The 27,629-nt window shown below is 39.1% G+C and overlaps 1 protein-coding gene across 1 annotated transcript in view; it reads right to left on the reverse strand.

The window, feature by feature from the left end:
• Positions 1–27,629, reverse strand: part of ARFGAP3 (ARF GTPase activating protein 3) — a 76,849-nt gene that overhangs the window by 16,474 nt on the left and 32,746 nt on the right. Inside the window, exons 7-12 of the mRNA XM_058308879.2 lie at positions 17,552–17,611; positions 15,886–15,932; positions 15,138–15,277; positions 9,077–9,205; positions 8,516–8,638; positions 2,904–3,035 (exon numbers count right to left, since the gene is read on the reverse strand). Of these exons, the coding sequence (XP_058164862.1) occupies positions 2,904–3,035; positions 8,516–8,638; positions 9,077–9,205; positions 15,138–15,277; positions 15,886–15,932; positions 17,552–17,611 (631 nt within the window). The remainder of the gene's footprint in view (positions 1–2,903; positions 3,036–8,515; positions 8,639–9,076; positions 9,206–15,137; positions 15,278–15,885; positions 15,933–17,551; positions 17,612–27,629) is intronic.

The following is a 27,629-nucleotide window of genomic DNA, read 5'->3' on the forward strand; positions in this document are numbered from 1 at the left end:
TGAAGGCTTACTGCGGCTGAGGGAAAGAAATGAAAACAAAACAAAACAAAAAAATCCCCTACTCATTGGGCAGAAGAAAGAATATATCTTGTGCCCGGAATGTCAATGGTCTCCTAGGGGAGGGAAGGCAGAATCACTGCCCCACCCCAAATCGAAGGACACAGGGCTTGCCTAAGACTAAGGCAACTACACAACAGAGAACGCTCCCTCCCAAACACTACCAGGTTCACAAACACCAATTAACAGCAACCTACTGCTAGGAGAGGGTAAGAGTGTGGAAAGAGACCACCCCTGTAAAGCAGGAGCAAGAAAATACCCAGAGCTGAGAGTAGAGTATTCACTGAGAAAAACCCTCTGGCAAATCAAATCAGATTCCCACCCCCCACCTCCGTCCCCCCAATTCTAAACACAAGGAAACACAAGAGGAATTTCAATCCTGCACTGAGTATAACCACTATAAGAACAAAACACCAAGTCAGCTTTACTTCTGACTAGATTGACAATCTCTCCACACCAAAGGCATGCCAGTTTGTCAGCATAAATATAGTTGAAGAGTTTCAACTGTTCTACATAAAATGCCACTTCCAGTAAAAATCATAGACACACAAAAAAGGAAGAAAAAACAACAATTGTCAAAAAAGAAATCAACAGATCTAGTTATACTATGATACGATATTGGAACCATCAGACAGGGAATTTAAAATAACTAGTTCCTTGTGATCTATTAACTTTAATAATAAAAAATAAAATAAAATAACTAGGATCAGTAAACTTGAGGAGAGAGCAATAAAAATTATGGAAATATAAAAGAAAATGGAATATCTAAGAGCTGTAAGAAAATTAAAAAATGGCCTAACTTAAGTATAATTGGAATTCTAGAAGGAGAAGAGAGAGAATGGGAGCAGAAGAAATATTTGAAGAAATAATGGCCAATAATTTTCCAAAATCAATGGCAGATACCAAATCATATACCCAAAGAGCTAAGAGAACTAAACAAGGTAAATAATTCCCCCAAACCTACCAGACATACCATATTCAAACTGTTGAAGGACAAAGACAAAGAGAAAATCTTGAAGTGAGACAGAGAAGAAAAAAGATAGATTACATAGAGACAAAGATAAGAAGTACAGCAAACTTCTTGTTATAAACTATGTAAGCCAGAAGCAAAGGGTGACATTTAAGATAAACACCATCAACCCAGAATTCCATACCCAGCAAAATTATTTTTCTAAACTGAAGGAGAAATAAAGACTTTTTCATATAAAATAAAAACTGAGAGAATCCATTGACAGTGGCCCTGCATTACAAGATATATTAAAGGAAGTCTTCAGGTACAAGGAATATGAAACCAGGTATAAATTTGAATCTATTCAAAGAAATGAAAAGCATTAGAAATAGCATAAATGAAGATAAATATAAAGCTCATTTTTACTTTTAATTTTTCTGAAAGATATTAATAATTATATAAAGCAAAAACAGTAGCAATGTATTCTGTCATTTAGGATATGCAAAATTAAAATATATGACAATAACACAAAGATGGGAAAGAACAATTGGGAGTATACTGTTATAAGATCCATACACTGAAGTGTTATAATTTGAAAGATTTTAATAAATTAAAGATGCATCTTGTAAATCTGAGGGTCATCTAGGATTTTAAAAAACTAAATATTTTTACAGAGGTATAAATAATAAGCCAGTATAGAGAAGAAATGGAATTATAACAATACTCAAACCAAAAGAAGGCAGACTGGGATAAAATACTTGTAAAATATTTATTTGATAAATGACTTGGATACTGAATATATACAGAACTCTCAAAACTCAATAAAGATAATAACAATACACCCAATTTTTAAAAAGGGCAAAAGATTTGAACAGACTGTTCACCAAAGAAGACATATGGACCACAAATAAGTTCACAAAATAAACACATCATCAGTTGTTAGGAAAACACAAATTTAAACCATAATGACGCATAACCACACACTTATTAGAATGGCTTAAATTTTTGAAAACTGACAATACCGGGTGCTGATGAAGATGTGGAACAAATGGAATTTTCAAACACACACTGCTGGTGGGAACACAAACTGCTTTAGAAAGCAGTTCGGCAGTTTCTTAGAAAGTTAAACATATGACTTATCGTATGACTCAGCGATCCTATTCCTAGGTATTTACCCAAGTGAAAGGAAAAACTTATGTTCATGCAAAAACCTGTATATGAATATTTACAGTGGCTTTATCACTGAAAACTGGAGAAAATCCAGATGTCCTTCAACAGGTGACTGGATAAACAAGAATGATCATGCAACAACAAGGATGAATCGTAAACGTACCATGGAAAAGTTAAAGAAGCTTAATTGGCCGGTTATTGTTTGATTCTGTTTATATGACGTTCTGGAAAAGGCAAAACAGTAAAGCCATAAAACATACGAGTGGTTATCATGGGCTGGGGTTGAGGGGAGAGGTTGTCTACAAAGGGCACAGGGGGATTCTGGGGAGTGATGGAAGTGTTTGGTATCTTGGTTTTAGTGGTAGTTACAGACTTACATGTATTTGTAAAAATTTGAAGACTGTAATCTAAAAAAGATGAATTTTATTGTGTGTAAACAATACTTTAAAGTGAAAGGAAAAGTGGCACATCCCCAGACTTGGCCACTCCTGACCCATGGATTCTGAATCTTCAGGAAAGAGGTCCATGAACACGTTTTTAAAAGGTCCATAGGTGATTCTGATATACACCCCTTGATTTAGAATCATGTATTTAAAATTAAAAGAATAGTCTTAATAGAAAGTAGAATAAAATCATTTACTCAGAAAAAGTTTTCATGTTATTATCAATATTTTTCTCCTTGAGATGCACGGATTCACTGTTACAATGCCAGTTTTGCTGTTCATACCTGTCTGAATAGCCTGTGGCTTTCAGAATTGATTCAGTATCTTTGACAGTATCTTTTATCCAATAGGAATCTGAACTGTCATCCCAGTTAGAAAAAGAACTGCTCCTTAGCTCCACTGGCTCATCAAAGTACCTGCATGAAAAGAGAAGGATGGTGATTCAGGAGGCTCTTACTGATGTTCCCTCATGTAGGGTTGTCCTATACTTCTGGGTATGTGAGGGGCTGCCCTTCCCTGATCCCTTGAAGTTAGGGGTGGCCATGTGACTAGAACTGGCCAATGAAACAGCATTAGACATGAAGTGTATCATGTCCAAGGCCTCTAAAGTGCCAGTGTGCCCAGTCCTCCCTTCCCTTGCCCCTGAGAAGAGGTCATGTTTTCTAGGTGGTATAGCCTCAGCAAGTGAAACCTCTATCATCCTGGACAACCAAGGTGCTATATGGAGGAGAAGCACTCTGGACAATCACCTGTACCCATAGCAGACTTTATATGAGCAAGAAATAAATTGTTGTTGTGTTGAGACTCGGAGGGTGTTTATTACTGCAGCATAACTAAGCCTATCCAGATAGCACATACCATCTTTGAGTGCTACCCAACGTGAAATTACATATTTCATTTTCTTTGGGTCTAGTTCTGCCTAGTTAGATGTCACAAATAATGCTGCTAAGCTAGGAGAACTGACTCCATTCAAGGAGCTTATTGCTGGCAATTTGTTCCATGTTAAGAGTGGCTTAAGACATTGATCATAACAACCACTTAATGTAAATGATGCTAACTAGCTCCTCATGGACTCAGATACAAAGGGATGGGTTATTGACCACTGGACTGCTCTGCAGATGTTCTTTAGGCTGCAGTTTAACATAAACTTGACCTGATCTGTCAACGTCTCAGAGGAGATGCCGGCCTTCTGGCTCGGCATGTGTTTCCATTAGCTGAGCATCACTGAACTGGGTGTTGCTCAGAGAGCAGAACAAAGCGGCAGCTTTTAGTCCTGTGTGGTTAGAGGAAAATCTTCAACCAAGAGCAGCAGAGTGTGCCTGATAAAGAGGACAGAGATTGATAGGTGAGGTGGAAGTGCCAGGGCCCTTAATAAAAAGTGCTCATGCCAGCTTAGAATCCATGACAGCTTAGGATGGAAAAAAGAACATGACCAGAAATGTGCTCCTTATAAGGGCAGATTTCAAGAATTTCATAAGAGAGAAAGGCAGATTCCAGGTGCACATTTAGGAAAGGAAAGATGACTGAAGAGAATACAGAAGCTTTAAAATGCCACCCAGGTTTTCTCCAGAGGGTAGGAATGGGGAAACACATGGGAAACAAAGGTGAGCAACGAGCTCCAACGTGAGAAGCTGTAGAAAAGATGGAAAGCCTGCGCTGTTGGAAGGCATGCAATCAAAGATGAGTCTAAGACAGCAGCATGAACAAGCAAGAACAAATAGGTCAGGGGCCCATATGAGCTAAGATTTGGGGGAAAAAATTGATAAAACAAAAATACTTTTTTTTTTCTGACAGAAAAAAAGAGGGAGAGGAAGGAGTAAGCATGTTTTTCATATGGATAATAGAGAAAATGTGATTTCTGCCTTCTTTGGCAAGAAGGTCATTAAGAATAAATAATGTCACACTGGCCTCTCTCTCCAGGAAGGAAAATGGAGCATACAAAGTGTACTTGGATCTCAGCTGGAAACCAACCAAGCCACTCGTGGCTCTCCCTAGAGCTGGTTAATGTTCTCCTGGAGGAACAGAACAATCTCAGAGCCTGTACTGAGAAGAAAGACCAGGATGACAAGGAACTTCAAGTCACATCAGAGGAGGAAGGTTTGAAAGGGGTGGGATGCATGTTGACCTAGAAAATTATCTTCAAATATTTGAAGGACTTATTTGTAAGGGCCCAAGGAAAAGAAGTAAGACCAATTCAAAGAGGAATTTTTAAAATATTTAATTAGCTCTTATAAAGTGATGGGCCTTGAGAAACTTCAGGAGAGACATCACTGGCCATGAGACAGTCCTCTGCGGGGCTTTAATCTGCTTTTTAGGGGGCTTCAGAAATCCTTTAGCCTTCTCCTTCAAAGGGTTGCTATGAAACAGTTATTTATGATCTGAAACCTAGGAGCAGATGGCGTTTTCATATAGATCACAATTACTAGATTTCTGCCAGAGACCTTACTGTACTGTTTATCATGACTTGCAGGCTGTCTGCTGGGAACACAAACACCTTTTCTATTCCAGGTAAGGTAATTGCAATTAGTAGAACAAGGGCACTATTAGGTACTTTGGCAACTGAGGTAAAATAAACATGGACTCTGAAAGCAAGCCAGTTAACTCCATGAAGAGCTCTTCTTGCTTCCAAATTATTCATTAGCCCATTAGAACTTGAATATTATGAATTATGAAAGAGTGTTTGCTGTTTCTATTAAAAATAAGATCAACCATATCCTTGTTTTTTTTTTTGTCTCAAATTTCATTATTTCCAGGATATAAACAATGTAATTATATATTGACCATAAAATAATGAAACAAGAACAATTTGTTCAGTCTTATAAGCCAATGTGGCCTTAAATGGAATAGACAATTGTCTAGAGCCATAATCAGATATGATGTAGTAATTTGCTTTTTGATGGGATTTTAAGGGATATTTTCAGGGTTGGGAGGGCAAAAATAATGTAAAAAGCATTAAGAACTGAATTCTAGAAGGCAAAACATTAGAAAATACAATAAAGATTTGGAAGTTGATGAGGGCTGTTGAGTTTCTTATGAGTTTCTTAGTCAGTCATAGTCACCTTGTCTTTCAAGGGGTACCTTAGAGGCCTGGTCGGGCATCTTTTTGTCTCCCAGCAAGTTGCTGGACACCTCCTGCATTGCACAAGAGTAAAGAGAACCTCTCATGGGTGAATGGTAGGGAGAGATGCTCCCCTTCTCCTAGTGCAGGGAATGCTATATAGTCAGTGGGATCTAAGCAGAATGGCTTTCTCTCTCCGATTTTTTAATGTTCTCATCATTTAAAAATAATCCAATGCCTCTACATTCTCAGATAAGCACTTTGGTTTATATGAATGGAGAATGTTATTTCCTTGGTGTGATGCTAAATCTGCAAAATCCCAAGTCCCACAATCTCAGAATTGTAAAGAACCTCGAAAGTCCAACCACCACTACACAATGCTCATATCCCACACTGTACCCTTCCAGGCCATCCAGCCTCTGCTTGCACTCTTCCTGGGATGGGACACTCTTCCTTCTCGTCAGGAAAGCCCGTTCAGCCCACAGGCAGTTCTGTGAGGAAATGCTATCTTACACACTTTCCTAGGCCTCTTAGCTCAAATCAGCCTCACTTTGGTAAACCAGTTCACAGGTCCAGTGAAGGCAAGGACCAAATGTGTCTCCTTAGCATGATTTAATTTGAAATTTATTTTCTTTACCTTCCTACACTATTAGCTACATTATCAGGGGTTGATAATGAGCAGTGAAACAGCCAACAATGTGTGTGGAAAAGCCAAGCAGGCAAATGGGGAACCCACATTCCCAAGAATTTCCTCTTACCCTGACTCATTCTCATTTAATAGGCATATCTAAAATAATCTGACATGCATGCAGTTTGCAAATCTAAGTACCAGCTTAATTTTACCTTGCATCAAATGTATTTTTTAAAAATACCTGTAAAAGGAACAACAGGGGGTATAACTTCTAAATAAAGTGAAACCTGGTACATTATAGATTATTCAAGATAAAAGATAAAACCATCCAATTCCTGAAAAGTACTGAACTGAAACACCACTGCACTACTTTTTTTTTTGTAAAATATATGGACTTGAAATAATTTGGAGCAATGCTTAAAGGATTTTTTTTAAGATAGTTTTCTTCACACAATTCCTTAAACACTTCTATGAACTTTGATAGGAAAATATGTAATATCAAAATTAGACTCTAGTTAATAGTTAACATATATTCCATCTTTTAAGAAAATGCTTTGAGACTGTATAACTGGCAGATAATTCCATCAACCTCTAAGATGTAAGTGAGGGAGCCCACTGGTAGTCACCAGTCCACTACTGACATTTGATTTTCATGAACTCCTAACCTGAAGGTTGTCTTCAGTGTAGTCACTGTTTCATCTATTAGTAACAATAGCAATAAAACATTTAGATTGAGGTACGTTGTCCCTTGAACTGAGTTTCTATATTATACTAGCAGCTACACATAACATTAATAATAGCCAAGCACTGTTCCAAATGCTCCATTTGTATGAACACAATGACCCCATGAGGTAGGTACTGTTAATATCCCAAATTCATAGATGAAGAGGCTACAGCACAAGGAGGTTAAATAATTTGTCCAAGGTCATACAGCCAGTAAGTGGCAGAGCCAGGATTCAAATTCGGTCTGTCTGGCTCCTGGGCCTACACTCTTACCCGCTCTGCTTCTCAGCAGGATGCCCACCTCCAGGAGAGTCTTAGGTTTACGTGGTGCCTTAATAGCAGGCCTCTCCCTGTACTGGTCAGGTTCTTGGAAGAACCTTACAAAGTAGGCTGATTCAAGTAGAAACTTGCTCTCCTTGCCCCTGAGGGTTGCTTGAACCTGGGCCAGGGCACTCTCCATGGTCTGCTTCACTCTAGAGTTATGAACCTCACCTCAATAGGCAGAGAGTGCTGAAGGACGGTCCTCACATCCCCTCAAGAGCAATAGTGTTTGGCATTAATAAAAATACACATACTAATAGAGTTTCATACTCTATCCTGCTAACTGGAGACTCCCAAAACTGGTATTCTGGACCAAAATAATGTGCCGAAGCCCTAAGGCATAACTGTAAACTACTCCAACAGCTGTCAAAATAATACCAAAGAACTTAATGTATACCTTTGGGATTTTGGATACTTCTCCAACTGCACATTTCAGATAAGCACATCCCTACCTCGAATTTTAACTCTCAATTGCTGATTTTTTTTAAAGACATATTTATTTATTTCTTCCCCCTTCCTCCATTGTCTGCTCTGTCTGTCCATTATGCTGTGTGTTCTTCTGTGTCTGCTTGTATTCTTATTAGGCAGATCGGGGAACCGATCTTGGGACCTTCTAGAGTGGAAGAGAAGTGATCACTCTCTCCTGCGCCACCTCAGCTCTCTGATCTGCTGCATCTCTTATTGTTTCTCCTCTGTGTCTCTTTTTGTGCGTGATCTTGCTGTGCCAGCTCTCCGTGTGGTCCAGCACCCCTGTATGGGGCAGCATTCCTGTGTAGGGCAGCACTCTTGCGCAGGGCAGTACTCTGCACGGACCAGCACTCCGTGCAGGCCAGCTCGCCACACGGGCCAGCCTGCCTTCACCAGGAGGCCCTGGGCATCAAACCCTGGACCTCCTATATAGTAGACAGGAGTCCAATGGCTTGAGCCACATCCGCTTCCCTTGGTTGCTGATTTTATTATCAAGGATTTTAATATTAACAAACATTGTCTACTTACAAATATTTTATCAAATTTTATTCTAAAGGATAGCGCTCCAGCCCAAGCTTTTAAAAACAATGAAGCAAACTGATTTGTACTTGCTCCTAATGCAAATAAACTAGTAAGTCCATATTAGGCATTGCTCTACAAAATGACACTTTAATGATGATTTATTAATAGATTACCTTGAGCTAGAAGTAAAATAGGAATCACCGTTGTCATCACTATACTTTTTTCTTGGTTTTGCCATGATGGGCGTTTCCTGTTCTATGGTCTGCATGTCTGAAGTCACTGAATGTGAAATACCACTTAAGAAAACAGAGAATAAACAGAAAAAAATGGCATTACTTAATTCATATAGACTTTTGTTTTCACCAGAAGATCATGTGTTAACCTATACTCTGAAGAAAAATAAATGTATTAGTGTAGTTTTTGGTATAAGTCTCCAAAAATATTAAACTTTTGTGAAGGCTGTAACTGATTGTGCAAAACAGTCAACATAGATCAGACATGTTTTTACTCCAATGAATGCTTGATGTGGGGCCAAGCCTCTTTCCTTTCCTCTAAGAATCAAGGTTGGGATTTTTCATGCTTTATTAAATACTGTAGCAAAGCAAAATGGGTGCAGAAGGGAAGGGAGAGAAAAAGACAATACTTCTAAAGTTGAAATTAAGATAGCCCAAGGAAAATACATTCATAATTAGCAAATTAGCTTAAATCTGGAATCCAAGAATGCAGTCTCATACCTTCTGCAATTTCCAAATCCCATACCAAGTCTCTCTGATTCGATTTTTTTTTTGCCACTTATGTTCATCTTTTCATCTTTCTTCATTTGAATTTCAAGATCCTTATAAGCTAATCGTAATGATGAAACACTGCAAGGAAAACCAAATGCTCCTTAATTTAGTTTTAACCCTGTATTCTTACGTCAAGGTATTAAGCAAAACTGAATATATAGTTTGTATTATTAGCTTTTGTTTCTTTCTATAATTAACAGTTATGAAGACACACTGGCATTTTTTCCTACTGGTCTTTTTAGAGCAGACACAAGAAAATTTGAACCCTAATACAGGCATTTTTTGTTTGCTGCTGAACCTACATTACTGCTCCAGTTTAGTTTATATTTATTATCATATAATAATAGTTTATATTGCCTATTATATAATAATGTAATATATACCCAGATTCTTTCTCTATTCCTAAAAAGGTTTTCTTACTTGTATTAATATAGTATTACATTGTCACATACATATCAAAAGTACAAGGTTAGTCTCATTGGTTTGCTCGGATTTTAGATTATATAATTGTGACAAAGAGATAAATTAGGGAGGGTTACTTAGTTGCAAAAGGATTCTTCAGCTTATAAAAGAAGTTCCTTTAGAGTCCCTTCAAGTAATCAGACTTCCAAAAACATTTAAACTAGGATAGCCACTCATCAGCCAATATCTTCTTTAGCGCTACCAGTCAGCTACTGATCATCTATTTATCAAAGGCTTGCTATGAATAATGGAACAAAGGGGTAAAAAAATAAATAAAACATTGTCCTTACTTTCATATTTCTAAAAATGTAATAAATACTTACTTTTTCATAAAGAAAACTGCGTATATTAGCAATGACATCAGTATTGTATCATATTTGCAAAATAGCCACAAAATTTCAGGGCCCTTATAAGGATTTCTAAGTTACTATCTGTTTTATAAAATTATGTAAAATGTCACAAATCCCCCATAAGAAAGACACTACATACATTCCATAATAATATAAATGAATTTGTTTAGTAATAGGGAATGACAATAGAATTTCTTATTAGGAAAATATAATCTTGCTTTCTCTGCTTCTTTCCTTTAATGAGTCAAGCATGATTTCTCTGGTCTGTTTTAATTTGGCGGTTTATTTTCTTTACTATTATTCCTATAAAACAGGTTATAGCAGTATCCTCATTTAATTCCTTAGCAAATAAACAGTATTCTTTCAAGTATAATTTTTGAAGGAAAATGATAGATCTGTTCCCAATCACAAATAGATATGACTGTAGGAACAAATTGTTCTGTAGACAAATGGATGGGAATGAATAAGTTCTATTAGAAAGATATGAGATGGCAAAGTTTTACTTCTTAGGACATCTGACATGGGACTGGGTCCATCACTTGTTAAAAGCATGCACTTTAACATCCAGCCTTCCTGTAACATCAGTCTGCCAGCACTAATGGAATTAAGAAGCCAGAACACCATGTTTCTCAGAACTGTAGGAGCCTTTCCCCATACAGGCTTGAGAGTGAGCCTGCAGGACACTAGGGTCAAAGAGAAGAGCAGGCCTGCACATCTATCAGAAATCAGGTGGCAGATCTGCCTCTTCCTACTCATCCTACCAACCCATACACACAGGCCACCTCTGAGGATGGCTGAGAAATTACCAGAAGGTGAGATCAGGACACTGCACAGATAAGATTAGTTTCACAGTTCTGATAGTACAAGAAGCAAGGCCGCCTCCTGACAGTTTACCCAATCGAAATAACTTTATTTACAGCCATTAAAAACATTGAAAAAATTAACTTGCAAAAACAATAACATTGTCATGACTAATGGATAACAAATGTGCAGCTTCTCACAGCTAGCACAGCACTGGTGACACTGAGCTGAGATGGTGTAAGCAGTTTCCAGTGACTCAGACAGTGGCATGTGGTTCTGCACAAGGAAAAAGACCAAGAAAGTTACAAGTTAAATTCAAATTAAGAGGTTTTTATTTTCCTAAAAACCTCTTGATCTGTATCTTTGCTTTTATGATGCATTAAACAGCTCCTAATGAAAGGTACACTGAAGGCTGGTGCTGCTTCTAATACTAATATTAAAATGCTAATCTTCACGTTTCTATGCTTCTCCATCCACTGCACCAGCAGGAAGGCAGCTGCTGCTTTCCATATTCCATCTCTTTTGTTTTGACCAGGCATCTAATCTCATACACTCCTTGGGAAAACCCCAAGATAACTGCTTACCTACAGATAATCTTCACCGTAATCACCACCAACAACCACCCAAGGGTAAGTAATTTGGATAAAGCCAGCTCTCAACCACTAAGAAAAGTTGTCTGAACACTCCAATTTAACCTTCCAGGGTCAAAAATCTAGCCTAATAAAGGGAATTGAAATGAACAAAGTAAATTTTACACAAAGCATTTATAATATTTAACCTAAATACAGTTTAGTGCTGCCCCCTATGTTCCATGAGTTGAACAGCAATCAGAAATATCTATCAATTTCAAATTATCTGGGCTTATTTTATAATTTGCACTTGGCAAACTGTCAGCATGAATCATGAGAAATCCTAGGCACTGTTGGATGCAAGTTAGTGCGCTTTAACTAAACTAATCTTCAAAGCAACCCCATAAAATAGATATTCTTATTTTCTTCATTTTACAGTCTGTAGTAACTCAAAGCTAAAACTATGATAAAATATACATTAAAATAAGAGAAAAAGTCCATTTAAACAAAATAAATACACATGAAAATAGGAATTCAAGCCACCTTTTCTGTGTGGCATTTGCCTTTCTTCTATCCTCTTCTTATGACCTTCTTTTTAACCAGTCACACACAGTTTCCAGATTGCCATATTTCTGCTCTGTTTTAAATTCAAATGAAAACCTCTCAAGAGCCTTACATGACTATTTAAAATCATTCTCTTACCTGGCTTCCAGTTTCTTCCCCACTTTTTCTGTCCTCAATATTACTACCAAACTTGCCTTCCTAAAAACATTCCCTTTGTCACGTCACTCCTTAAGGAGCTCTTTCTCCATCTCGGCCTGACTTTAAGGGGCTCCGCATTATTATTCCAATTTCTCCAGTCCAGGCAGGTGCCCCAGTATAGGCGTCGTAATTCCTTCTGCCTTCTCTTTCTTTTTATTTTTATTTTTTCATTTTTTCATTTTCTTTTAAATGTTACATTCAAAAAATATGAGGCCCCATATAACCCCCACCCCACCCACACCACTCCTCCCACATCAACAAACTCTTCCATCATTGTGGCACATCCACTGCACCCGGCGAATAAATTCTGGAGAACCGCTACAGCACATGGACAGTGGTCCATATTGTAGTCCACACTCTCCCCCAGTCCACCCAGTGGGCCATGACAGGACACACAACGTCCATCATCCATCCCTGCAGCACCACCTAGGACAACTCCAAATCCTGAAAGTGCCCCCACACCATATCTCTTCTTCCCTCTCCCAACCATCAGAAGCCACCGTGGCCACCCTCTCCACATACTACTACAATTTCTTACTAATCACAAGATTTCCCCAGCAGAACACCAGTAAGTCCACTCTAATCCATACTCTATTCCTCCATCTTGTGGACCTGGGATGACTATGTCTAGTTCCCCTCTACATCAAGTCCACATGGATGAGGGATGCAATTCTCCTGCTTGCGGTTGTAGGCACTGCTGGCTCCCTCGTGTGGTGGTTGACCCTCTTCACCTCCCTGTTAGCTGGCTGGGGTAAGTCCAAGAAACCAGAGGGTAGGAGCTGCAAGTCTGCTGAGGCCCAGGGCCTGGCCATCACATGGACAGTTCAGAGATTCAGGTCTCCTGAGTATACACCAACCCAAACGCCAACCACAGGTCCAGTAAAAGTAACAGAAGAGGCATGTGTAGAAAGGTTATATCTGAGTCCAGCTCCATCACACTCAGGAACACAAACTCCAAAGTAGGGCCAACTGACATGGCCCTGAACTCCAGAGCCATCTGCCTTGACCATAGAACATGTGGGTCACTGCAGCCCTCAGGAGAACCAGCACCTGGGTTTCCACCTACCTTGGCTGTCTCTGGTACCCTGATGACGCATGCATAAGCATCACCCCCTGATGACCTCCCTGCCCTTTTTTGGAGACTCATAGCCATATAAACTCATTTGTCCTTTCCATTTCCCCCTTTTATCGAAGGTCAAAATGCAGTTTTTAACACCTGATATCACATGTCCTTCTGCCTTCTCTTAAATTCTGTCCTCTCACCCTCCTTCTGCGAAGTCAGGCTCTGTGACCCCTTCAAGATCCAGGCTCAAAAACCCTAGGTAAAACAAATGTTCCACAACAATGCAAGGTGTTCATGGTAGGGTGATGTATGGGTTCTCTGTATGATGTTATGCATGTTTATTTTGTAACTTCACAACATTCACTATACACTTATTTTTTATTTATGCTCATATATGAACGACATTCTTCAATAAAAATAAAAAACTATTAGGTATTAAAAAAAGAAAACCCTTGGCAATACCACCACAGCCTTCAACCATCTATTTAGATTTAGTCATTGAGTCCTGAAGGTTTCATATAATACATACTTTTTTTATTATTAAGATATAATTCACATACCATAAAATTCTCCCTTTTAAAGTATATAATTCAGGGAAACGGACTTTGGCCCAGTGGTTAGGGCGTCCGTCTACCACATGGGAGGTCCGCGGTTCAAGTCCCGGGCCTCCTTGACCCGTGTGGAGCTGGCCCAAGCGCAGTGCTGATGTGCGCAAGGAGTGCCCTGCTACACAGGGGTGTCCCCCGCGTAGGGGAGCCCCACGCGCAAGGAGTGCACCCGTAAGGAGAGCCGCCCAGCGCGAAGGAGGGAGCAGCCTGCTGAGGAATGGCGCCGCCCACACTTCCCGTGCCGCTGACGACAACAGAAGCGGACAAAGAAACAAGATGCAGCAAAAAGACACAGAAAAAAAAAAACAGACAACCGGGGGAGGGGAGGGGAATTAAATAAATAAATAAAATTAAAAAAAAAATAAAATAAAATAAAGTATATAATTCAGCAGTTCTTAGCTTATTCACAAAGTTGTGCTACCATCACCACTATGTAATTCTAGAACATTTTCAATATCCCAAAGTAAGACTCGGTACCTATTAGCAATCACTAGCATTCCTCCATGTCCCCAATCCCTGGCCATCATTAATCTCCTTTTTGTCTTTATGGATTTGCCTTCTGAACATTTTATATATATGGGATCATGCAGAATGTGGTCTTTTGCGACTGGCTCTTTGTGCTGAGCATGTTTCCGAGGTTCACCACGTTGTAGCATGTATCAGTACCTCATTCCTTTTTATGACTGAATAATAGTCTGTTGCATGGATATATCACATTTTGTTTATCTATTTACCAGTTGATGGACATTTGGGTTGTTTCTCCTTTTGAGTTATTATGAATAATGCTGTTCTGAACATCCATACATTTCTGCATGGCTGTATGTTTTTATTTCTCTTGGGTATATACCTAGCAGTAGAGCTGCTTGGTCATATGGCAACTCTATGTTTAAGTTTTTGAAGAACTCCCAAACTATTTTCCACAGTGGTTGCATCATTTTACATTCCCACAGCAATGTATGAGGGCCACAATTTCCCCACATTAATCAACACTTGCTATTGTCTGTCTTTTGATTATAGCTACCCTAGTGGCTGTGAAGTGGTATCCATGTTGGCTTTGGTTTACATGTCCCTAATAACTACGGAAGTTGAACATTTTTTCATGGGTAGCTCCCTCTTGGTACATCTCTTCCTTTCTCTTCTTGCTGGCACCATGTCAGTCCTCCCCTCACAACTCCAACCCTCCAACCAGAAATTGTTCCTGTGCTACCTTGCCACTAGACTCTTTCCTTTCCAATCTATTCTGCATGACAATGTAATATTAGTTTTCATAAAACTAAATTTTGCATTACCCCCTCACACTTAAAAATAATTGGCATTTGAAAAGCAAATCTCAGAGTAGTTTAATTAATGATCTTATACACTAAGAATGCATTACTATAACTAAATTAAACTTACATTGATTCTTCCTTAGGCGCCACCCTGGCCAGGTCTTCCTGTTCCTTCATCTTATCTACAGCTTGGGCTTGTTTTTCAATTTCATTAAAGCATTTATTCGTCAGTTTTTGGGCTCCCAAACTTCCTTTTTTGGCCCCGAGCTAGAAGATATTTAAGATTAAATTTTACCCAGGCTGCATGAAGGCTTTGCAATAGCTACCACTTCCTGAGGTATATGATGTTCTAGGCACTGCGACAAGAGCCTTACATTTGTTCTCTTTCTTAGGCCTTGCAGCTCTGTGCAGATGGTATTACTATTCCCATGTTTACAGATGAGGAAACTGAAGCTCATGCAAGTTAAGTGACTTGGCTAAGACCGCACAGCCAGGGAGCAGCGAAGCCAGGACTCGAGCCCTGTTCCCGACCCCCAGAGCCTATGCCCTTTGCTGCATCACAGTGTCTGAAAGCTCACCAGACAGCTGCCCTCTGAGCCTCACGAGACAACACTGCTTATAGAAACATAATGGAATCTCCCAGGGAGATGCTGCTAGATTTTTTTTGTGTTTTGCCATAGGCTGAAGAAATGTTAAAACAGTCTAGAAAATATTGACTAAGTATTAACGTTGCCTCATTGACCAACACATAAACTCCTTATCAAAATCACATTCATTATAATATGGCTCAAAATAAAAATAAAATGACAAAGGCAGCTTTCTTGAATGTACAAGCTATATTGGGGCTGACATACCAGCTATTTTATAATACTCACTCCTTTTTTAGCTTGATTTGGTTTCTTTTTTATGATCGAGGAAACCTCTGCCAAAAAATAAGAATAAAGTCAGACCAATAGAAATCATAGATACTCTAATTTTGATAATGCTCTTTTAAAAATCTAAGATACTGTACATTATTAAGAAACTATAACATTTTCTAGAAAACATTGGCTTCTTATCTAGAAGATTCAAGTATATGAGTATATTTTAGATTAACAGAGCTTCTTCAAAATGAAGTACTAAGACAACCTTGAGCTATAATTTCATGTAGTATCCAAACTTAGAGACAGCATATTTTTTGAATACCACACTAAAGGGAAATAAATGATCCAAAAGAGCAAGGGAGGACACCTGGGCTTGTAGCATTCACTGTTTTTGTCAGGAGCTTTTTAAAAAAATTTATCTAGAATAGGATAAACTCGCCACACTTCAAAAACTTTTAAAATTATTTTAAAATATAAAGTTATTCAGTTATTATGTGTATAACTAAAGCATTAGTGTTATGCTTTTTCACCCTGACTTACATACAACTTTTTATCACATTAACCTATAAAAAATATAAAGCATTCTATTATTTTAGTAGCAGTAATTTCCAAATTGCACAAAAATATGTGTTTAGAGTAAGTTTCTTAAAAATCATTCTCTGGATAAATTTAGATAATAGATTTTATGTTCTGCTTTTAGAATCACATTTAAGAGATCAAGTAAGAATAAAAATCTTATTTTTTTCTTGCAAAGAAGAGGCTATGTTTTAATAGGAAAATACAGCATAAAATCACAAACAACAAAAATTAAAATGGTTAGTCCTAATGAGAATAACAACATTACATTTCAAGTGTGTAAAGATATCCACAGAAATTTTTCCTTCCATCACTTCCTCTTAGATTTGTATTGTAGTAATCACGTAACCTGTTCCCACCCTCCCACAAGTCTAACGTATGATGAGAATATCAGCATTCCTAAGAATTTAGTTATTTTTCACCAAAACAGTTGCTTTTCAACTAATGCAACACAGTGTATACCAATTTAAATTATAATTCCCTGATAATGAAAATTAAAGATTTGATTCACTCCTTTCTTGTAATGGGGGCCAGAGAATGAACCTGGGACCTTTAAGTGGGAAGCTGGTCCTCAACCACTGGGCCAAGTCAGCTCCCCTGAGTTGGGTTTTTCATTTGTTTTGCTTGTTGTTTGTTTTTCTTTTAGGAGGCACTGGGAACTGAACCCAGGACCTCCCATGGGGGAGGCAGGCACTCAACTTCTTGAGCTATATCAGAAAGAAAGAAAAGGGAAGGGAAGGGAAGGGGAGGGGAGGGGGAAGGGGAGGGGAGGGAAGGGATGGGAGGGAAGGACAATATTGGGTCCTTGAGTAAAGACGAATGAGGTGTGAATGCTTTGACCTCTGCTCACATTGAGAACATAAACCAGTAAATCAGAAGGATCAACAGCAATCTCAAGTAGGAATATAAGCTGCTGCATTTTATACTGAAGTTGGCTAAAATGGAACAGTGGTTTTTTTTGTTTAATAAAATCTCATTAGTAGATTTAGTCATGGTACTACGTCACTCTACAGATGATACCCAGGCAGAATGCAAAGATACGTCTCATTTTTTCTTGAGAAAACTCATTCTAAATCAGAATACAGGCTTTTATACATATTACCTAAAGCAGCCTTTGTTGGTACATTAAGGCCTTCCACACTTGGTCCTTTTTCTGGTCCACCTGAAAGTTAAAGACATTGACATCAGTGCAGAAAACATACTCATCAAACTTGCTTTTGAAAATGTAATACCACATCTCTTATCCAGTGTCCAATATCCAATATCATCAGTGAGCATCTTTCTTCTCAGCTTCATATTCTATTTTTCAATCTAAGAATTTTGACAAAAAGCCCACTAAAATAGAAGCATTTTTTAAATTCTAGCTGTTTTATAGAATAAAAATGCTAGTGGTCTATCTAAGTAATATCATATGGAATTCTATTTTATGATTGTGTTTTGAAGTAACCTAGACTGAGATACCTAGTACATATGTATACCATATACCCAATATATGTTAATATCTGGAAATCTTTTTTTTTTTAAGATTTATTTTTTATTTATTTCTCTCCCCGTACACCCCCCACCCATGCCAGTTGTTTGTTCTCTGTGTCTATTTGCTGCGTGTTCTTCTTTGTCCACTTCTGTTGTTGTCAGTGGCACCGGGAATCGTTTCATTTTGTTGCATCATCTTGTTGTGTCAGCTCTCCGTGTGTGCGGTGCCATTCCTGGGCAGGCTGAACTTTCTTTCGCGCTGGGTGGCTCTCCTTACAGGGCGCACTCCTTACATGTGGGGCTCCTCTACGTGGGGACACCCCTGCATGGCACAGCACTCCTTGTGCGCATTAGCTCTGCACGTGGGCCAGCTCCACACGAGTCAAGGAGGCCCGGGATTTGAACCGCAGACCTCCCATGTGGTAGACGGACGCCCTAACCACTGGGCCAAGTCTGCTTCCCAATATCTGCAAATTCTAACACCAACTATATCAATGACAGAAACCTAAATTTTCAGTTGCCAGGAAATATATCCAGTTTTCTAGTTAACCTGAAAATATGCTATGTCATTAAAAAACTTATTGAAAAAATTTTTTATTTTAAAATTTAAATTTGTTAAAGTACAATTTACATATAATAAAAAGCACCCATATATTCCAATTAAATTTTAAAACATACATAAAAGTAAAGCCAATCAAGATACAGAGATTTCCATTACTCCCAAAAGTCCCCTCATTCCCCTTTGTAGTCAATCCTTCCCACCTCATGCAACCAGTAGTCTGATTTCAGTTACTATAGATTAACTTTACTGAAACTATAATTTCATTTAATAAAATCATAGAGCCAGTACTCTTTTATGTTGACTTCTTCTATACAGCATGTTTCTGAGACTCATTCATATAGTTATATGTATCTGTTAGAGGTTTGCAACAATTAACAAACTGTACCTCAGTTTCCCCTGATATGCACTGGGAAAATGACACATTCCCTCCCCCATGTCCGAGGGCACAGCACTTTCCCACAGGTTAAACAAAGAAACCCCGTAGAGACAGGAGTAAAGGGAGATTGAGATCTTCATCATCTGCATATCAGAGGGAGATGGAGGTCTTTACTACCTCTACCTGCATATCAGAGGGAGATGGAAACCTTCACTATTTACATATAGGAGATAAAGAAACCCTTTAATTCCTACAGATTAAAAGAAACATCTGTTTCTGCAGCATACCAAACTCCCTAACACACTATTCTCTAGTCATTATCCGGGAAAATGTTCACCTCTAGGGCTTCCTATTGGTCCCTACACCTCACTCGGACTCTCAACCCCCTCCCACCAACTATCATTTCCCCGCCTAGGAAAGTTCTGTATAAATTCAAGTCCACCCCTTCCAGGAGTGGGCTGAAGTCTCTTTTCAGACCCCACCATGCTGGTGGTGGGGGGGTGGGGCTGAAGTCTGTCTTCAGACCTTCTACATTGGGAGAGCTTCTCAATAAATAGATTTTCTGCCTGTGGTCAATCAGTCTCTGTTCCAGTGAATGCCATTTTTCTCCAACAGTTATCATTATACATTTCTTTTCTTTGCTAACTAGCATTCCAGTATATGAACATATTACAGTTTTTTTAAAAATCCATGCACAGTTAATCAACATTTGTGGTGTTTCCAGTTTGGTGCTATTAGGACTAAAGTCACTATGAATGTTCCTGAGAAAGTTCCTTGAACACGTTTTCATTTCTCTTGGTAATTACCTAGGTGTGGAACTGCTAGGTTCTATAGTACATGGATAGCTAAGCTTATAAGAAACTGTCACACTGTTTTCCAAAGTGGTTGCATAGCATTATACTCCCATCAGCAAAGCATGAAGGTTCTAGTTGCTCCAGATCCTTACCAACACATGGCAGTACCCATCTTTTACATTTTAGTCATTTTTATGGGAGTATAGTTGTTATCTTAAGGGGTTTTACTTTGCAACTCCCTCTGAGCACATTTTCATGTGCTTAAGGCCATTTGTATATCTTTGGTTAGAAAGTATCTGTTTTAGCTTCTCAGCTGCTAAAACAAATACCATACATTGGGTTCACTTAACAACAGTAATTTATATTGGTTCACAGTTCCAGAAGCTAGAAGGCTTGCTTCCTCAGTATCTTCTGGACGGTGGGCAATCTTTGGGATTCCCTGGCTTTTCCATCACATGCCAATGCACACAGTGGCATCTTCTCCTTTCTCTTCAGGGTTCCATTGACCTCCAGCTTCTGGCTGCTCCCTGTATCTTCCTCTTCGTGACCAATTTCCTTTGCTTATAAGGATGTCAACCATATTGGACTAAGACCCACCCGCATTCAGTTCGGGGACACTTTAATAACATTTTCAGAGGTCAATTCATAAAGGGGTTCACATCCACTGTCCCAGGTTGGGTCCTGAACATGATTTTTGTGGGGACATGATTCAATTCCCAACAGTATATGTTCAAACTTTTTGCCCATTTTTAATCAGGTTGTCTGTCTTTCCCTGTTCAGTTGTAAAAGTTCTTAATATATTTTGGACACAAGTCTTTGTCAATAAATGTGTTGCAAATTTTTTTCAGTCAGTTTCTTGTCTTTTCATTCTCTTAACAGTGTCTTTCAAGGAGCAGAAGTTTTAAAATTCTATGTCTAATTTATCCATTTGTTCTTTTAGGGATTGGGCTTTCAGTGCCTTAGCTAAGAAATCTTGGTCTGACCCCAAGTTAGAAAGATTTCCTCTTATGCTTTCATATAGAAGTTTTATATTTTTTAATTTTACATGTAGTTTTATGATGTATTTGAGTTCGTGTTTGATAAGGCATAAGATATATGGGTCAGGGTTCTTCTCGTTTTGAAAAAGGATATCCAATTGTGCCAATGCCATGTGTTGCAAAGACTATCTCTTTACCTCTGTCAAAAATCAGTTATCCATAAATGTATGAGTTTCTTTCTGGGCTTCCTATACTATTCAGTTGATCTAATCTATTTGTCTATATTGATGCTAATATCACAGATTCCTGAACATTTATAATACATCTTAAACCAAGTAGTGTTACTCGTCCAACTTTGTTCTTCATTTTCAAGGATGTTTTGGATATTCCTGGTCCTTTGAAATTCCATATGAATTTTAGCATTGGTTTGCCAATTTCTGTAAAAAGTTCTGCTGCTATTTGATTGGAATTGCTTTGAATCTATAGATAAATTTGGGAAGAATTGTCTATTAACAACATTGAGACTTCTGATCCTTGAACAAGGTATATATCTGTCATTTATTTGTCCTCTTTCATTTCTCACAGCAATGTTTTATAGTTTTCAGCATACAGGTATTGCACATCATTTGTCATGTTCAAGCCAGGGCAATCAGGCAAGAAAAAGAAACAAAAAGCATTTAGACTGGAAAGGAAAAAGTAAAACTATCTCCATTCACAGATGACATGATCTTGCATATAGAACATCCTAAGTAATTCACTAAAAAAACTATTAACTAGTTCAGCAAGGTTGCAGGGTATAAAAGCATATATAAAAATCAATTGTATTTTTATAAACTAGCAATAAATAATCCAAAATTGATATTAGGGAAACCATTCCATTTATATAATAGCATTAAAAAGAATAAAATAGGATTAATTGTGGGAAAAAGAGTTTAAATTATATTTGAGGAAGTGGACTTGGCCCAGTGGATAGGGCGTCCGCCTACCACATGGGAGGTCTGCGGTTCAAACCCCAGGCCTCCTTGACCCATGTGGAACTGGCCCATGTGCAGTGCTGATGAGCGCAAGGAGTGCTGTGCCACGCAGGAGTGTCCCCGCAAAGGTGAGCCCCACGCACAAGGAGTGCGCCCTGTAAGGAGGGCCGCCCAGCGCAAAAGAAAGTGCAGCCTGCCCAGGAATGGCACCACACACAGGGACAGCTGACGCAGCAAGATGATGCAACAAAAAGAAACATAGATTCCCGGTGCCACTGACAACAACAGAAGCGGACAAAACAAGAACATGCAGCAAATGGACACAGAAAACAGATAACTGGGGGGGGGGGGGGGGGGCGGGGGGTTCCTTATTGTAAATGTTACACTTGTTCTATTGTAGATGTTGCGTTAGTTAGATGTAGCAATTGTTCCCTATTATGGTATATGATGCTGCAGTTCTGATAGCAAACAGCTACTCAGTAGTTTCCAATAAACAGGATGTGGAAACTAGGGTTGAGGCTCTCAGTTCCAGAAGTTGTGAGCCCCTGATCCCATCTTTATCTCCTCTCTTGTGTCTTTCTCTCTGTCCTTTATTTCATAAAGTTCTGTGTTGCCTTCTCTTCCAGCCAACCTATCACTGAGCTGATCTCAGCAACTGGCGCCCAACGTAGGGACCTGAAGGGAAGAAGGATCACCTCAAGCAAAACTAAAGTGGTTGTGACAGCGCAGAGGCCCAAGTGGTTTGGAAAGCCTTCGAAGTTCTCCAGGGTTTAGTTGTATTTCCCCAGGAGACAGAGAATGTCCTGTGTGGGTACGAGCTCATTGGATAAAGCCATACCATGAACGCCAAGAGACAATGAAAGTTCCTGTGGAACCCAGAACCTCCGGTCATACACATGGAGAGTCAGGAGGCTAGAAACTGCACAGCTGGGTCTCATTTCGAAGACTAGAATGGCTTTTACATCAAAGTATCTAAACTACAAAACTTGTTTAAGCAAGTATGGCTTGGGGACAGAAAGAGATTAAGAAAGAAATTGAGAGGAGGAGAACTGGAAAAGAAATACTGAATTATAAAAGGAAACAATGAAAAAATTCTGGATTAATAGATTTGGAGCTGCTTTTGTGTTTGTTCAAGGTCAGTGTGTGTGTTGTAATTGTTTCAGTGTGTGTGATTAAAAAAGAGGAAAAAAGAAACAGAAAAAGGAAGGAAAAAAGAGAAAAAGGAAAAGGAGAAAAAGAGAAAGGAAGGAAAAAACAAAGAAAAAGAGAGAAAGAGAAAGGATAAAATGAAAGATGTAAAAGTTAAGTGAATATTGAAAAAAGTAAAAAGTTTGTGGGAATACTAACTGAAAGTGAATGAGTAATTTGTCTTAAAATAAAATGGATAGTTTTATAAAATCAGAAATGGAGATATGTGGGGCAGAACTAGTATGCATAGAGCAAGTTATAAAAGTAGTGTGGGGAAGCGTATTTGGCCCAACAGATAGGGCATCTGCCTACCACATGGGAGGTCCAAGGTTCAAACCCAGGGCCTCCTGACCCGTGTGATGAGCTGGCCCCCGTGCAAAGAGTGCCATACCATGCAGGGGTGTGCACCTCGTAGGGGAGCCCCATGCACAAGGAGTGCGCCCCATAAGGAGAGCCACCCCATGCGAAAAAAGTGCAGTCTGCCCAGGAATGGTGCCACACACACAGAGAGCTGACACAGCAGGATGACGCAACAAAAACAAGACACAGATTCTGGGTGCCGCTGACAAGAATACAAGTGGACACAGAAGAACACACAGCAAATGGACAGAGAACAGACAACTGGGGGTGGAGGGGGCGGGAAAGAAAGAAATAAAAAATAAATCTTAAAAAAAATAAAGTACTGAGGTAGCATTCAGTGAGATAATGTGTTTTGTAAAAGTATAACAAGCCTGAATGAATAATAAAGGTGCAAAAACTGTGTGAAAAGGTCAACAATGGACTTTTGCAGTTCTTCAAGGTTTTCTGCCCTGGCCTAATGGCAATGAATCTGGGTACAGAAAAGAAACCTGTAGCAGTGACCCTACTAAAAAACATCAGAGACAATGGTTTTAAGGGCCTGGAATAGACAAACAATTGGGACAAGCTGTAAGGTCCCTGCTACTCTATCAAATTATTAAATGTTGTTTGGTGGGCTAAGACAAAACTCTACTCTCTGCTATAATTGATAAAGTACAATGTTTTCTCATGTTAATAGAATTTGTAATATTGTTGAAAACTAAAAATCTTTTATCTCTCACTGAGATGTGTTAATTAGGAAAAGTCCTTCATGGGAGTAGGAGGACCTCCAGCAGGCTACTTTAAAAAATAAAAAAAAAAGAGGGAGAACGTAAATATTGACTTAACCTGTGAATTGGATGTGGCCCCAGGTCCAGTGAAGATCGTAAGAGTACTATGTGAAATGGGGAAAATGAGATCATTTTTTGATTTGAGTACTGGCATATACAGCCTTGTTGATTGAGACTATTAAGCCCATGAGAAATGAAAGTCTATTCATTAAATGCCTGCTACTTGGAAGTCCTACTATTTGTTGTTGTGTAATCTACAGTACTTATGGATTATGTATAAAATGCTTGAATACTAATCAGAACTTTAATAATGTAATATATTGTGATTTGACAAACTGTAAGTGATATATAAAAGTACCTTGTTGAATGTATACGTAAATCTATTTTAAGTTTGAACAATCCTGGGACCGAATGTATTGAGAAAAAATTTAATGAGTATTGTTCAAACCTAAAACTGAAAATATTATGCAGGAAGCTTGTCATTGAAACGTCATTTGTGTAGACTTAGCAAAAACAAAAAGGGGGAAATGTGGGAAAAAGAGTTTAGATTGTATTTGAACTTTGTATGACCTGTTCCTTATTGTAAATGTTACACCTATTCTATTGTAGATGTTGCAGTTGTTCCCTATTATTGTAGATGATGTTGCAGTTCTGATAGCAACTATTATTGTAGATGATGTTGCAGTTCTGATAGCAAACAGCTCCTCCAATAAAAACATCGTATTTATTGGAAACTAGAGGAGGCTCTCAGGTCCAGAAGCTGTGAACCCCCTGGTTCCATCCTTGCTTCCTCTCTTGTGTTTCTCTGTCCTTTATAGCTTTATGCTCTGCATCACCTTCCCTTCTAGCAAACCTATTGCTGAGCTGGTTCTCAGCAGTTAGTAAATTAAGAATCAAATTTTCACACCTTATACAAAGATCAACTCAAGATGGATCAAAGACCTAAATATAAGAGCCAAGACCATAAAGACCTTAGAAAGCAGTGTAGGGAAACATCTACAGGACCTTGTAATAGGAAATGGCTTCATGAATATCACACCAAAAGCACGAGCAGCAAAAGAACAAATAGATAAATGGGACTACCTCAAAATTAAAGCCTTCTGCACCTCAAAGGAGTTTGTCAAGAAAGTAAAAAGGGAACCCACACAATGGGAGAAAATATTTGGCAACCATATATCTGATAAGAGACTTATAACTTGCATATATAAAGAACTCATAGATCTCGAAAACAAAAAGATAAACAACCCATTTAAAAAATGGGAAAAAGATTTAAACAGACACTTCTCCAAAGAAGAAATACAAATGGCTAAAAAGCACATGAAAAAATGCTCCAAATCCCTAGCTATCAGGGAAATGCAAATCAAAACTACAATGAGATACCATCTTACTCCCATAAGATTGGCAGCCATGAAAAAAACAGTAGAATACAAATGCTGGAGAGGATGTGAAGAAAGGGGAACACTCATCCATTGCTGGTGGGAATGCAGAAGGATCCAACCATTCTGGAGGACAGTTTGGCAGTTTCTCAAAAAATTATCCATAGATTTGCCATATGACCCAGCAATACCACTGCTGGGTATATACCCATCAGATCTGAAAACAAGGACACAAACCGATATATGTACACCAATGTTCATAGCAGCATTGTTCACCATCGCCAAAAGTTGGAATCAATCCAAAAGTCCATCAACAGATGAGTGGATCAATAAAATGTGGTATATACACACAATGGAATACTACTCAGCTGTAAGAACCAATACACTACAATCGCACGTGATAACATGGATGAACCTTGAGAATCTTATGTTGAGTGAAGCAACCCAGGCATTGAAGGACAAATACTATATGACCTCAATGATATGAAATAAGTTAACTGCCTCAGAGAGCTAGAGTCTGGAAAAGTGGCTTACTGGAAATCGGGGGGTGGAGGAAGGCTGTGAGTTAATGTCTGTAGGGGTGGAATCTGTGATGAGCTGGGGGTAAGTATGGGCACAAAGAAGGGACAAAATGGGGGCAAGGGGTTACCTTCGGGTGGGGTTTTCTGGGTTTGAGGGGGGCTGGGGATGGGAAGAGGGGTAATATGGTCCAAGAAATAGGTGGGAGGGAGGGGCAACATACAAACATGGGAGAGTGCCAGAAGTTCATTGAGAACTAAATGTTGAGTAAAACGTATCAAAGTATAAGTAGGAGGGTTACCTGGTTAGGACGCTCAGGGGGTATGGTCTGATGCGGGACGGACTCCGGAGGGAATAGCTGAAGGCTCATTTTGCCAAGGTGGGTTCTACCATTGGGTGGGGTGGACCCATATCCTGGGGAAGACTAATGCCGTCGAATAGAGAGAACTGTATCTCTCGTGAGAAAGGACGGCTCCCAGGGCATTAGATTGGCAGGCGTTGTGGGCCCTAAGGGGAGGGGAAAATGGACGTGCAATGGATGGAACAAAGGTAAATAAGGGGGCAAAAGAGGAGTTATGTGAGAGTACACGAGGATGAATATAAAACAGCTAATATTACACCAAAAACATATAGAGGACGACAGACTAATAATGAAAACCATAAGACAAAACATAGGATAACTAAAAAATTTAGAAAACTGTACAACCTAAAGTATGGACCACATAGTAAGCACAAATGTTACCTTGTTTGAAAACTATAGTTTCGGAATCTGTACATCAGTTTCAGGAAATATGATATGAATAAGTTAAAAGATTATTGCTGTGGAAGGCAAAAGGTTTTATGGTGGATCTGGGGAAATACTGTATATTGTATATATGAATTTTGGTGATCTAAGACTCTTCTGAAGCTGACATTATGTTGGGATTCACTTTACGGGAAGTTTTGGATCACAGAGTGGTTCAACAATGGCAGCGGAGGACTACTGATATGGGATGTTATTGACAGGATATATATGGTTGACAGGGAGTTATACAGGGCATATGCCCAGGGTATATGGTAATGTCTATATATACTCATAGTGGAAACAATTAAAAACAACAGCTGGGGGGGTACTGGGCTCCTGGCCGGGGGGTCACTGTTGTGGGCCCTGGGAGAGCAGCGGCAATCCTCCAGGTGCAACGGCAAGAACCAGGAAGGAAGGAGGGCCCAACAGTGGGCTCTTGATACTAATGGCTACACTTTTGAGCCTATGCACCTGCAATAAGAACAAGGCCTAGAGTAGCATTGTGCCTGGGGGTTTCCTCCTGACAGCCTTCATGTTACTCAAATGTGGCCACTCTCACAGCCAAACTCAGCGTGTAGATGTGATGCATTCCCCCCAGCGTGGGACACGACACCCGGGGATGAGCCTCCCTGGCACCGAGGGATCACTACCACATACCAGCTGAAGAAGCAACTAGAAAATGACCTTGAATTAAAGATTCAATGCGGAACAGCAGAATATACCTGTCTACATATAATAACATGACTTCGGGAAGCGGTTTGACCTAATGTAAGGGGGAAATGGAAAGGAGAAATGAGATTATAAGGCTGTGAGTCTCTAAAAAAGAGTCTGGAGGTTGTCAGAAGGAATAGCCCTATGTACAACTGAACAGAGTCTAAGAGACAGATAAGGTAGATACAACCCCAGGTATTGGTTCTTTTGAGGGATAAAGAGACCCACGGGTTCTATGGTCATGGCAGAAGGGGTTCACTGCCATGACAGATGGCCCTTCTTTGGAGCTGGTGTTTCTGTGTGATGGAAATGGACTCAG

This window comes from Dasypus novemcinctus, chromosome 12 (genome assembly GCF_030445035.2).
Source record: "Dasypus novemcinctus isolate mDasNov1 chromosome 12, mDasNov1.1.hap2, whole genome shotgun sequence".
Classification (NCBI taxonomy): domain Eukaryota; kingdom Metazoa; phylum Chordata; class Mammalia; order Cingulata; family Dasypodidae; genus Dasypus; species Dasypus novemcinctus.